This window comes from Lissotriton vulgaris, chromosome 2_1 (assembly GCF_964263255.1).
Source record: "Lissotriton vulgaris chromosome 2_1, aLisVul1.2, whole genome shotgun sequence".
Classification (NCBI taxonomy): domain Eukaryota; kingdom Metazoa; phylum Chordata; class Amphibia; order Caudata; family Salamandridae; genus Lissotriton; species Lissotriton vulgaris.
Window position 1 is genome coordinate 1,664,356,740 of NC_141687.1, and position 13,006 is coordinate 1,664,369,745.

General features: G+C 44.1%; 1 protein-coding gene across 8 annotated transcripts in view; it reads right to left on the minus strand.

Moving 5' to 3' along the window:
• The window catches only part of WDTC1 (WD and tetratricopeptide repeats 1), a 524,512-nt gene that overhangs the window by 126,205 nt on the left and 385,301 nt on the right, over positions 1-13,006 (minus strand). For all 8 annotated transcript variants that reach the window (XM_086957606.1, XM_086957601.1, XM_086957604.1 and 5 more), the window contains 2 exons: positions 4,409-4,644; positions 3,776-3,944 (listed from right to left, as the gene is read on the minus strand). In XM_086957606.1, coding sequence (XP_086813732.1) covers positions 3,776-3,944; positions 4,409-4,644 — 405 coding nt within the window. The remainder of the gene's footprint in view (positions 1-3,775; positions 3,945-4,408; positions 4,645-13,006) is intronic.

Sequence of the window (13,006 nt, forward strand, 5' to 3'; positions counted from 1 at the left end):
ATATCAGTGAGAGAGAAACCCTTGATTTGTATATCCGTAGAAGTCTTTCTTTTAATAGCCGTTTCATATAATACAAATACAGCCAACCGTTTTTTTCCCCACCATAAAGGGACTTTTTCAGGGCAAAGCGTAATTTGAAATGCCCCTCACAACAGAACTGCCAGCCAAAACAGTCCTTTTGAACTTATGGAGGGACATCCACATAGCAACCTGGTAAAGCTACAGGCCAGGCACCCCGTGTGCCATTGCAGTGGTAGCAGTCTTGGCTCTGGTTGAGTAACCCCGCAAACCTTCCAGGGGATGCTTTTTTACCAAAACCTAGCAGATCTTAATGCACAGAACGATCCAGTGAGATATGGTCCTTTTCAGCACTAAAGAGCTGATAGTGTGCCTCTGGTAAAATCAATCTAGAAACTAAGAGCCTTTTTTGGCTTTAATCAGTGGAGTCTCTCCTCCTCCTAAGATGGGTGCGGTGGAGCCAAGAACACCTGAAGAGTGATGTTCTGTCCGACATGAAATGGAGACTCCATGATTCAGAAGAAAGAAGGCTTGAGTCTGTAGAACCAACCAGTTTGTCTAAGTAGAAAGTGGAGCAAGGAGGGGTGATGGAGATGGCTTGTTGCACGCTCATCTGTCTTGCCACTGTTATGGTCACAATACAGTCTTTGAGATAAGTAGCCTAAGAAAGGGAGCACACATGAGAAATGTGAGACCAAATTTAAATCCCATGTAGTATAATAAATGGAGAAAGAAAAAACATAGTTAACCCTTCAAAATATGTATAACTATTGGTGATTCAAGCAATGAGGAATTGTCCGGCAACAGCAAAAAGGCATGAAGAAAAATCAAACACTGTTTAACTGTGCCCATAGGAAGTACTTGCTGGAATAGGACAACACAAACAATAGCCCTTTCCACAACTCATCATGAAGTGAGTCAATCTGCTTGGCAGCTCACCATGTCAGTAACTTGTCACAGTGGCAGCCATACACAGACTTGGTTGAGGGACACCTGGCTGCTAAGATGACAACAACCTCTGGAGAAAGATCAAAAGTCCTCAACTGTCACAGCTCAGTCTCCAAGCATGGAGGAGGAGAGAGTGCACGTTCGGATACAGGACCCTGCCCTACTGCTGTGACAGGAGATCCTGTTAAAGGTGCTGCCTGATCAAAGGACATATGTTCATGCCCAAGAGTTCGGTATAACATACTCTCTGCGCCCTAACCAGAACTTGGAGCAGGAGAGGTATTAGTGGAAACGCTTCCACAGAATTGTATGCCATCTATGTCTATTTCAATTTCAATGTTACTGATTGTAATGGTGCACTGGTACAATGGTTAACATCTATACTACTATTATAAAGAGAGAACTTGCACCTTTGGGTGGGCAAGGTAATCTCGGGAACCACAGCGCCAATCTACACACCCAAGACATCTTAGAAAACCTCAGGGCAAGCAGAAGGACATAGGCTACATAAAAATAAAAATAAAACGTTGTTTAAAATATTAATAAATGAAAAAAAGTAGTCCCTTGCAACTAGCGCCGGCCGCGAAGTCTGCGTGAGGGGAGGAGCGGTGTTCACCAGAACCAGGAAGAGCGGAGAACAACAGCGCCGGTAGGAGCTGCGGAGCGGCGAGAACCGGGGAGCAGTGGCAGCACGGGGAGGAGCGGCGGGAAGCGGAGGAGCAGTGAGAGGTACGTTGCTGGAGATGTTGCGGGGCCGGAGGGAGTCGGCGGGTGCACCGCGCGGGCTGCTACTTAACTTAAATTGGATGTTGCTGGAGTCCGGGCGGGAGTCGGCGGGTGCACCGCTCGACAACATGCTGCCCCAGCCACCTTCTGCCCCGGGGTAAAAATGCAGCCCCCAGCCCCCTTCTGCCCCAGGCAACGTTGGGGCGGGCTGCTAGTTGATTATAAAAGGTTGCTAGTCCGACAATGGGTAACAATTTAAGCATGTAAATGTATGAAAGATCAAATGATGGATGTCCTTCCGGAGCATTTCATGTACACTCTTAATAGTCGCTTTCAAATGTTGCACAACTGTACTTTTAACTTCTAGGCTTTGTACCATTTAATTGCAACCCACTTGTATTTTTAGAGGTAGAGCATTTTACCAAATGTATTTCTGCAAGTTGTTTGCTATACAAGTATATTTTTGTTCAGATGCATTTATCGTATGTTTTGCATATGTCTGATCCTCTTGAAGGTTTTTGGCCTGCTTCTAGTTTCAGTTGCTATTTTTACCATCACTGCATTCAAAGAAGCCCCCTAGAACTCGCAAGAATCCTTGCATTTATGGTCTCTATTTACCTTGTGTAACAGGGAGGACCCGGATCCGCCAGGCTTACCTGTTTCACCTCTTTCTAACCAGCACACAGGGGCCTGGAGAAACACGGATATCCTCGGCGACAAGGAGCCCGAAGAAAGTGGTGAGCCCTGTTTCTTTAATTGGGCGGAGCTGGACCAGGACTACGTCAACTGGCACGCCCCCGTATCCCAGGTAAAGGCAGCCCCAGAAAGCACACAGGTGTGTGTTACACCTGGAGGCGACGGTGGTGAGAGCGACGGAAGGCGAGGCGGAGAAGAGGAAGAGTGCGGAGCAGAGTGGAGATCAGAGACGAAGTCGGAGGAGAGGCGGGAGCAGAGGAGAGGAGACGAAAGCGGAGTCAGGAGGCGGAGGTGAGACCTGAGGAGGAGAGAGACCATCGGAGGACGGAGGCAGAGTGGAGACCAGAGGAGGAGAGAGACCATCGGAGGACGGAGGCGGAGTGGAGACCAGAGGAGGAGAGAGACCATCGGAGGAGCGGCGGAATCGGACGATCCCGAGGAGACGAAACCAACAAGCCAGGAGGCCAACCGGAAGGCGCTTCGCCCAGCCACACTTCAAGGGAAGTGTGGCTACCAGAGGTACGATCAAGGCTTTCAGGTTGGGCGGGATTCAAGTGGGCTAAACCCCCGTAAAGGCACCATATACCCCTCCTGTGCACTACCCCTCCTTCACTACCCCGGCACTGTGGACCCTAGTCGATTTTTCGTGCACGTGTGTTCCCTCACTCGCTTCCCTGTGCCTTTTGGCAGCACACCAGACTAAAACGGTGCTATCTTTTCTTTCCTTCGGATCGACGAGACTTCACGACATCGTGGAGGAAGAGGCCCGGACCACAAGTCCCAGAAGACACCGGGACGACCGCCGGACCGCTGTAGAGAAGCGCCAGCACAGACAGACTGAGGAGTCCGAAAGCCCCCTGCCCTACTACAGAAAAACGATACACAGGAAAAGGACATTCAAGTTAATAAAGCCTGCGTTACCTAAAGTTTCTGTGTCCGTAAGTCTATTTGAGGAGAATCTAGCATCGCATACACCGACCCCAGTGAGTAGGGGCGAACCCGAAGCGCTACACCTTGGATTTAGGTTTTTTTGGGTATTTTTATTGTCATCGTGTTCTTTTTATGAATACATTAAAGGGGAATGTCTGGTGATAATCTGAGCATTCAGTATAGGAGTCAAGTGCAAAAGGACCACCTGCATACCAAGGATAGCCAGTAACAGCTGACAAATGGAATAATCAAATGCTCACAAAAGCAAAGAAATTACTTAAAACTACTTTAAATGCTAAGCATCACTAGACAAAAACAAGAGGACAATCAGCTAGTGATTATGCGCTCGAGCTAGCTTCAGATGTCAAGCTCCAGAGTGTCCACCCACAATTTAGTAGCCATCAGCGACATTTTTTTCCTCTATTATCTTGGACCCTGTGTTCTTATGGTAGCTTACCTGCCAAAAAAGTTGGCCTCCTTGATATCAGTGGTGGTGTTGCAGTGACCACAGTAACGATGTTTATAGTCGAAGCTCCTTTCCCTCAGCACCATCTCATCCTCTGACAGGGAGTCCTTTCTTCCAGGGGCTCGCAACCGGATAGGGGCGCTGCCCTTTTTATCATCCGCTACAAGGAAGCACATATATTAAAACACAGAAGTCTCAAAGGGCATGGCTGGCAGCAGGTCACTAAGTTTTATGGTCAGGATAGCAGATTCTGAAGGGTTGACAGTAGAGATAGGGTGGCGTGGGGTATTTTCTTCGACTTGGATGCACAAGAGACTTTAAAATGTGACAGATTGTTTAAATGGGCAATTATCCCAGAGGTTTGGATTACGAAATGGCATTTTCTGCACTGCAAATTGGAGCCAAATTACTGCTAACCCCATGATAGGAAAGAAAGAGGAAGAGCTTCAGAAGCTCACGGCTTGAACCTTAATGCAGAGAAATATTAAGAATTAGATAGGCCACAGTCTGCCTGTTGGCCCATTGATACTGCCCAACAGTCTTCCTAAAGCGGACATTACAGTCTGTTATCAAAGAATATACAAACTCTCAGAATGTAAGATATCAGGACCTTTGTCTACTCACAGCTGTCACTTTTGGAGAAGAGTGCTGCCTTGATGTCGCGGTCAAGGGCATCGCAAGCACTACTGTGCGCCTGCTCCGGGAATTTTCCTCTGAAGTCATCCAGGCACTCCAGAGCCTCACTGACATACTTGAGCTCAAAGAGGCAGCGGGCCAAGCGGAAGTGGGCCTTCAAATGCAGAGGGTTCAGGGAGATGGCTTTCAGGCAATCTCTCAAAGCATCATAATGATCCCCGTCCCTGAAGAATGACAAGAGAGAGACACTCACTGGCATAAGAAGAGCCGCTATTGCACAAGAGCATACACGTTACAGGTCCCAGGGAAAATACTGACACACTGAGCAGGCCCTGAGGCACGCCCATGCACCACATGCAAATACTCTCATACACCTGCACTAGCCATCACTTATTGGTTAGAACGGCCCGTACAGCATTTCTTTCCTACAAAAAGAAGAACATCAATAGACAGTATAAACACAACAAGCAATATCACAGCACCACTGCACTAGGGCTGTGACATAAAACTAACTGCAACAGCACAACTTTAATATAGAATTTCAAATAATTGGTGCTTCAAGGGGCAGGAGTTAGAAGCTAGGCAACACCTGCAATATGCTTCCAAATAAACCTCCCCAAGTTACTTACCTTCAGTAACGCTCTTTCTGGTAGACACTAACTGGAGATTACTCACCTTTTGAATACTCATTCCCTAAGGTCTCAGACTGGATCTGGAAACTTATGAGCAGTACCACTGCAGGCCAGCAGGTGTTGCTGTGAGGTTACACGAGGAAGCCATTTTGCTACAGGAATGACATGCAGGCACACGTAGGCCCCACAGCCAAGCACTGACATTAGCTGCTTTCGAGGCGGTCAGTGCCCCAGATGCAGAGCCCAAACAGCAAATCGGCTTTGACCACTGTGCAGATTCCTAGACGTGGTATCTTATTAATGGATAGAGGCCATTTCACAGAACAGTGAGGAATCTGCAGTCAAATAGGGTCTCTACCAGAAGAGCATTTCCGAAGGTAACTTGTTCTATTAGAGACTTCTACCCAGACTCCTCACCTTTTGAAAAGATATCACAGCAGTAACTGTAACTGATTCGCTCCTGCTAAGCAGTTAATATCTGGCAGTAAAAATCTGCTGGCAGTTCCTGGGTTTAAGAGAGCAAGAGCCTTCTCCTGTGCTGCAGCTAGGCTCTGGAATTCCCTTCCTTCCTCAATCTCTGGAATGGAGTCTCACTCTCTCTTCCGTAGGGCCCTGAAGACTTGGCTCTTCACCAACTTATCACTGTGAGCCTTTACGTATTCTCGTCTGGTGGCCCTTTCCACAGCGCCTTGCCGCCTCTGGGTAAAGTTCGTGCTTTATAAGGCTAATATTCATTCACAAGGAGATGGGTCTGCAAATTGGCTCAAACCAAGAAGTGCTGCAGGAACAAACGGGCGAAAGGTCCCTCTCTGTGAACCTGAATGTCCAGGCAGTAGTGCTGATGGAGCAAGTATTTGCACGTTAAGCGACTTGCTTGTATCAAGAACCTCAAATAATGTTAATAAATTAATTCAACTTGTTTGTCTTACTAATATTGCACATTTTACACTACACGGGGTGTCCCAGTGACGCTTGCCTATGTGTTTACTAAACAGCAATAACGCTTGCCTCTAAAATGGCCGCTGCTTTGCGGGAATTTAGTCTGCGCATGCGTCGGTCATACCCATGTGATGTGACGCACTCGCAGTTCTGGAGGGAATTTGTTGCTCATGCGCAGTACTGCTAAAATGGCCGCTTTTGTTTTTTCACATGCTCCGTACTTGCATTGCCGCTTTTGCAAAGCTGTCTGTTCTGCTTAACTCCCAATGCTATAGTTATTATAAAGTAAGGGGTGTAGTATAGCCACTCACGGTATACAGTGTATTCATTTTTCCCTGTGTTTCTAAATTGTTTTCGCTTACTTTTCATGTATCACACTCCGTGGGCCTGGGAGGCGCTTGCTACTCCATATTTGAAGCTCCTATGGTCCGAGTCACGTGAGGGGGGGAAATTAACCTGGCCGCAGTGGAAATCAGCCAGCTGGCAGCCAAGGCTAAGATGTTCATGAGAAACGACCTGCTACCCAGCAAGACGAAGCTGAACTGTACCTGCATTCGCAACATTTGTATTAAACCTACTGTGTACCCTATTGTATTCTATAAATCTTATGACATGGGAACTGGAATGTAAGGGGTGGGTTCGAAAATGAATATTAAGCCTGAGAAAGTCTAAATTTTAGGTAATGTGATGACCTAACCTCCTCCTTTGACCAATCAGAATTTAGGGAACCTTTCACTTGCAACATTGGTGGGTGGTACCCTGATCAGAAAACAGTATAACTAGCCTAGGTTTAGCTAGAGAAATTGTCAGACTTGTCCGAATAGCTGACCTGTCACTGACCCAACGAATTCTATAGGTGATTGATACAGAGAGCTGTGGAGCACTCTGTCCGTAATTTCCACAGACTCAGTCGGGGTTTGGGAAACCTTAAGTGCTGGCGAAGCACTTTGCTGGAAGATTCGAGAACCCAATCAGGGTTATTGGCAGATTCCTTGCAGAGAGGGGGTAGCGCAGGCGTTGCATCCGAAGCTACAGGTGTTGGTCGTACCCTTTGGTGAGCCCGGTCCTGATCCAAATCCTGGGTTATCCTGTCCTGACTGTCCATGAGCTGTACCTGCTCGCCTACTGGCAGCCTAAGTCCTTGAGGGTCCCTTCCCGCCTTTTCCAACTGACCCGTGGCCAGGGTTAGTCTTCAACCTATCCTAGGTAAATATAACTGAGCATAGGGATGGCCTGCGTGCATGTGAGTACTATCTGAGCCGCAGGCCCATCGAACTGGCCCAACATACTAAAATGCTTCTAGAAATGCTAACATTTTGCCTCAATAATAACTTCTTCATTTTTAACGGACAAATGTACCAACAGGTTCAGGGTGTAGCAATGGGGGGCAGTTTCTCCCCCAGTTATGCGTGCCTGTTTATAGGGTGGTGGGAGGAACTGGTCCTCAAGCGTAAATTTGAAAAATACTTCACCACCAATATAACCTGTTGGCTTCGTTTTATTGATGACTTATTTATTGTATGGCGTGGTTCTGAGGAAAGTGTTTTAAATTTCATACATGAAATCAATGAAAATGATCTTAATTTGCATTTTACCTCTGATGTAAGCAGGGAATCGGTGACATTTTTAGATGTACAGGTTTTTATATCTAACAATATTCTTACCAGTACCCTTTTTAGGAAACCGACAGCAGGTAACACTCTTTTACATGCAACGAGTGCCCATCCCCAACATCTAATCAAATCAATACCTTATGGCGAGATGCTACGCATCCGCCGTATTTGCAGCAACAATGATGACATGATTGTTAAACAACATGAAAGTTTTCTGAGATTTGTGGATAGGGGCTACAGTGCCAAGATACTGAATACTGCTATAAGGAAATCCAGGCTTAAAAACAGAGGTGATTTGTTGACTGAGAAAATAAAGCAATGTGACAAAACCAATGAAGTCAGACTAGTACTGACATACTTCAAGCAGGAAAAAGAAATCAGGAGTATAGTCAGAAGAAATTGGCATTTTGTTAAAGATGATCCCACTATTGGTGATGTGATGCCCCTAAACCCTTCAATAACTTTTCGTAAAAGTCTAAGCATGGGCTCCATCCTCTCAAAAAATAGTGAGGAACACATAGGTAAAGAGCCGTGGCGACCCACTAGCAGGGGCTTCTACAAATGCCTGGCATGTAAGGCTTGCCAACATGGTGTCAACACCAAAAAATACACTACAGTAATTCCAAGAACTACCAGGGAGATAAAACAGCATCTAACCTGCAGAACTGAATACTGTGTGTATGTATTGGAATGTGACTGTAAACTCAAATACATTGGTAGTAGTAAATTACAAATCCACAAGCGTATTTTACAGCACCTCCGCGCCATTGTTAACAAAGACCAGAGTTACCCGGTGGCTAGACACTTTGAGGCATGTCACAATAGTAAGCCTCAGTGTCTTAAATACTTTGCCATAGAATTTATCCCTCTTACAAAAAGAGGAGGTGACAGAGAGGCGTGTATGCGCAGGTTTGAAACCAAATACATTTCGAGTTTAATTCCAAGTGGCCGGGAGGTCTCAACACCACGGAAGACCTCCACACATACCTATGACCAGCCTATGTAAATGCCGTACTACAGCCATATAGTTAACATCACCAAACCATAGTAAACCATAGTAAAAGAGGAGTTGGATCATACCTTGCACTTTTTGCACATATGTATTTATACTGTGATATATTGTGTGTAATTTATATATATAGTGTGATGTATGTGTATATATATGAATTGATTGATTTTAGCCGTCTTTTAAATATTGGGGTAGCTTTTTATCCTAATGTTTTTTATGATAGCTGATTTTAGTCATGTCACCGATTCCCTTTTTTATAGATTGGTTTTATGGTGTGACTTTTTCTATATGTGTTTCATTGGTACTGTATGACTATATTTTGTCTTGAATCTAATGATTATAACTCTTGTTGAATAGTGTTAAGTTTTCCCCTCCCTATACCATTTCATTCCATTATAACCTCCTAGCACCAGTCACTTTATTCTTATTGCACTTTTTTGACACGATGTCACTATGGAAAAAAATATATTTTTTCTATTGACACGAAGTCACTTTAATAATATGTGCAATAATATGGTTGAAGGTGAGAATGTATCTACAGAACTAAATAATATCAAGTGGCATTATAACCCCTTCATCCAAGTACTTAGTGGCTGGACTAATGTTCATTATGGACTCATCCTTTGTTGTATGGTCCTTATAGATAAAGTTTATTCTTTTTTGGATCTTCTTTTCTCTATTATTATGAAATAGTAGAGATTATTATTATTTTTTTGTATTATGATTTAATACACGTTGGTGAGCACTGATTATGCACTATAGATATTAACTTATTTGATGGACAAGGTTGATATAATTCTTTCAGTAAAAAATTTCCCTACCTTGAGGAGTTAAAGGTATTTATGCTGTTATGTATATGTTTGAAAAGTTAAAAACCTATTCCCATAGGTGAATTAAAAATTGCAAATGTATTTTCAAAAAACTGCAGGATTAACTTATGTATTTATACAGTTAATAACTATCATTTGCAATGGTAAGGATGAGAGAGAAATAACATATGTATTTATACAAGTAGTATTTTGTTTATGTCCATCAATGGAACATGTGACTGCACGATATCACTTTAAAAAGGGCAAAAGCAATCTGTAACGCCGTGTGACCAAGGCCGCTGGGACGGCCGAAACGCGTTATGACTACCTGTCTAATGGCTAAATAAATAAGAATGCTGAAAAAAGATGGTCCTTGCCTCGTGTTTCGCTAAGGAAGCGCCGCTGCTGCGAGGTATTTGCAGATAACAGTGTGGGTGTATCTAAACTTCTCTCTCTTGTCCCGAATAAAGCATAATTGCCTACGTCCTTTCCCTGTTTCCTATAAATAAGGTTTTCGTGCAAACTTGTCTATTAGCATGTTCCACTTTCTTCCTACCCTTAGACAAACACAGAACCGTTAGCATATATAGTTTTTTCCATTCTTACCCGCCCCTTTAGAGAATAAGCACATCTGGATAAGTCAAATTGCATAAGTTTAGTTTCTTATGAACCGTTAGAGAAATTCGAAAGTCTGCTTTGATTAGTATGTTCCTTTTCTTTACCCGCCTTTAGTGAAGTTGTGAAAGTCTGTAGATCTAAAATAGCGTGTTCCTCATTTTCTCCCTTCTCTTTATTTTTCGATTTCTAAATGTTTTTTACTCTCATTCATAGCTATACTATATTTTTATTCTAGTTATAGACAGTTTGATCTGTGTAAATTTGTGGCTCATGGCATTAGATGATGAAGAGAATTAGATAAAGGTGTTGAAAACTTCTTGCGTCTGTGGTTATTATAAAGTACAAACCGTTATTTCAATGTTGCATGGTATTTTGGTGCGGTCTACTTAATCCCACAGCTAGCTCCTGATCCATTGTGATCTTAGGTACCTGTTTCGAGGATTGGTAAGTCAGGTAGACGGAAATAGAAAGAAGAAAATCTGAATTACTGATAATAGTGTGTAGGTTACCTGATCAAATTTTTATGAAGTATATATGAAAATTATTTTTTATGGGCCCAAGTGTGCATTATGTTTAGTCGGGTGACCTGCGCGCTCTATCAGTGCTCTGTGAACATATGGAGCGATGCCCATGTATTCACCTAGCAGATGCCCAGGACAGGAATTCAACATAGAAGCTTTAGCCCTTGTGCAAGAGGGCTTACAGACCTTCTGGAGGCTGCCTTTTGGCCAATGAAAGCAGATATTGATGCAGAGTACTGGAGAGGTTCCTGCAAATCCTTGCCTTTTTTGCCACAACAAACGCCAACAAAAAGCTCATCGCCCACCTAGTATCCCGTGGTATGACTCCTATTGAATAGGAGCCTCAAAAATCACTCCGACGAGGGACAAATTGCCCCAGGTCGTGTAAGAAGTAAGCAGTTCTTTAATGTAGTGGATGGAAACTCTCAGATTCAACGCGGAAGCCAGTGCCGTTCTGGCAATGGCTTCCGCGTTGAATTCGTAACGCCAAGACTTTCTCGTGAAAGGACATAACGAGAGCGTGATTCATTACGCTGCTTCACAAACACGGTGCCATTCAACAGAGATACCGCGATCAAGGAATCTGAGAGTTTCCATCCACTACATTAAAGAACTGCTTACTTCTTACATGACCTGGGGCAATTCGTCCCTCGTCGGAGTGATTTTAGAGGCTCCTCTTCAATAGGAGTCATGAGGTCCTGATGAGAACTCCCAACCTATTTGGAGTTCGAAACGCGTAGACCGCTAGTTTACACACCATATGATCTCAAAATATTTGCATTTTTGTTTAAAAATGCAAACATAAAAAAAGTATTGTTTATGGTGTTTTGAATGCCTCGTGTACATAGAAAATTTGTTTCATGAGTATGAGAGTGACTGGGTGAATGTGGAATGTGTGGATTGATTGGGAAATAATGAATGTGTTGTACTGTTTTGGAACGTGTACATTTGTATTTATTGTATATAATGTTTTTGATCGCAGGGATTTAATGATTTGTACAAGTTGCATAAAATAATTGACATATGCATTTAAAGTGAATAAAACAAAACAAAACGATTATTTAATCAGACTGAACTATTAGTCTTATAACCCATTTTGGTTTCATTCCAATGTGCTGTGATGAATAACAGGTAGTAAGGACAACAGTATTGGCAATTGTTCTGTGTCCTTCAGCACCAGGAATAACAACCATAACCAAATTCTGGTGCAGGAACCCTCTAGATAGCCCCTTTGGCCAAAATGGCTAGCACTTCCTGTAGTAAAATGAACAAATGGTCTCCCGTCAGTTGCTCTGGGGACAGCGGAAGGTGTGGCGGAGGAGCAAGGCAAGGTGTATTCCTTCCGGACTATCTGCAGGCCCCACATGTCTGAAGTGATGGTATGCCAACCGGGCAATATTCATTAGATCCTGCCTCTAACTGGGTGGAAGTACTCCACCAAGGGCATGCTAAAGGGGTTTGGCAGGAGAGTCAGTGGCCGATTTGCTGGCTGACTACGGGGGCAGTGGCGCCGCAGCCGCAACACTGCTGTGCAGCTTGCTTTGGCCGATGGTATTGGACACCTCTACCAAAGCTACAAAAGGAATGGTAGGCCTGATGCAGCTGGTAAGGTGGGGCAGGTAAGACTAGTGAGTGAGCAGTGGCCTTGCTCTCCTTGAACCACTCCAGAACAGAATGTGTCTTATTCTCAAATAGGCAAGTCCCATCAAAGAGTATGATCATAAGTTACGAGTGTACATCGCCTGAAAAAACAGTGGACTGCAGCCAGGTGTGCAGTCAGATGGTGATGCTACTGCCAATGATCCACCGATGGACTTGGTGGTGTCCAAGCCACAATGAATTGTGAACATGGCCACATCACAACAGTCATGGATGGATTAGATCGGGCCAGATCTGAGATCTTCTGGGACACCTAGGGAGGACTTGAGCAACTAATCTCAAAGAACATAGGAACAGCAGCAAAGGAGGCAGCCGCCATTCACAGATCTGAGGACCAACCTAGTAGAAGAAGAAAACAAGTTACTTACCTGTAACTTTTGTTCCCCAGTATTGGTAACTTTCATAGATTCCCATGCTTTGTTTCATTCTCCCGTCGTCAGACTGGGAGCCTCGGTAAAAAGAAAATACCATAGCAGTAGGTACAAAAGAGAAACCTAGGCCTAGCCTCATCTCATTTTGTAGCATATCCACCTTTTTTTGTAAAAGAGACCAAAAAAGTTGCAACAACCAATCAGAATAGCCTCACCGGATAGAACCCTCCTGAGAGAGCCTCAGAGCCTCAGATTTTCGTAGCCGTTGTGTAACAGTAACATCTGTAAAAGGCTGAGCTTTTCCCAGGGGAGGAGGGTGGGCGCATGGGAATCTATGGAAGTTACCAATACTGGGGAACCAAAGTTACAGGTAAGTAACTTGTTTTCTTGCCCCAGTATTGGAACTTTCATAGAT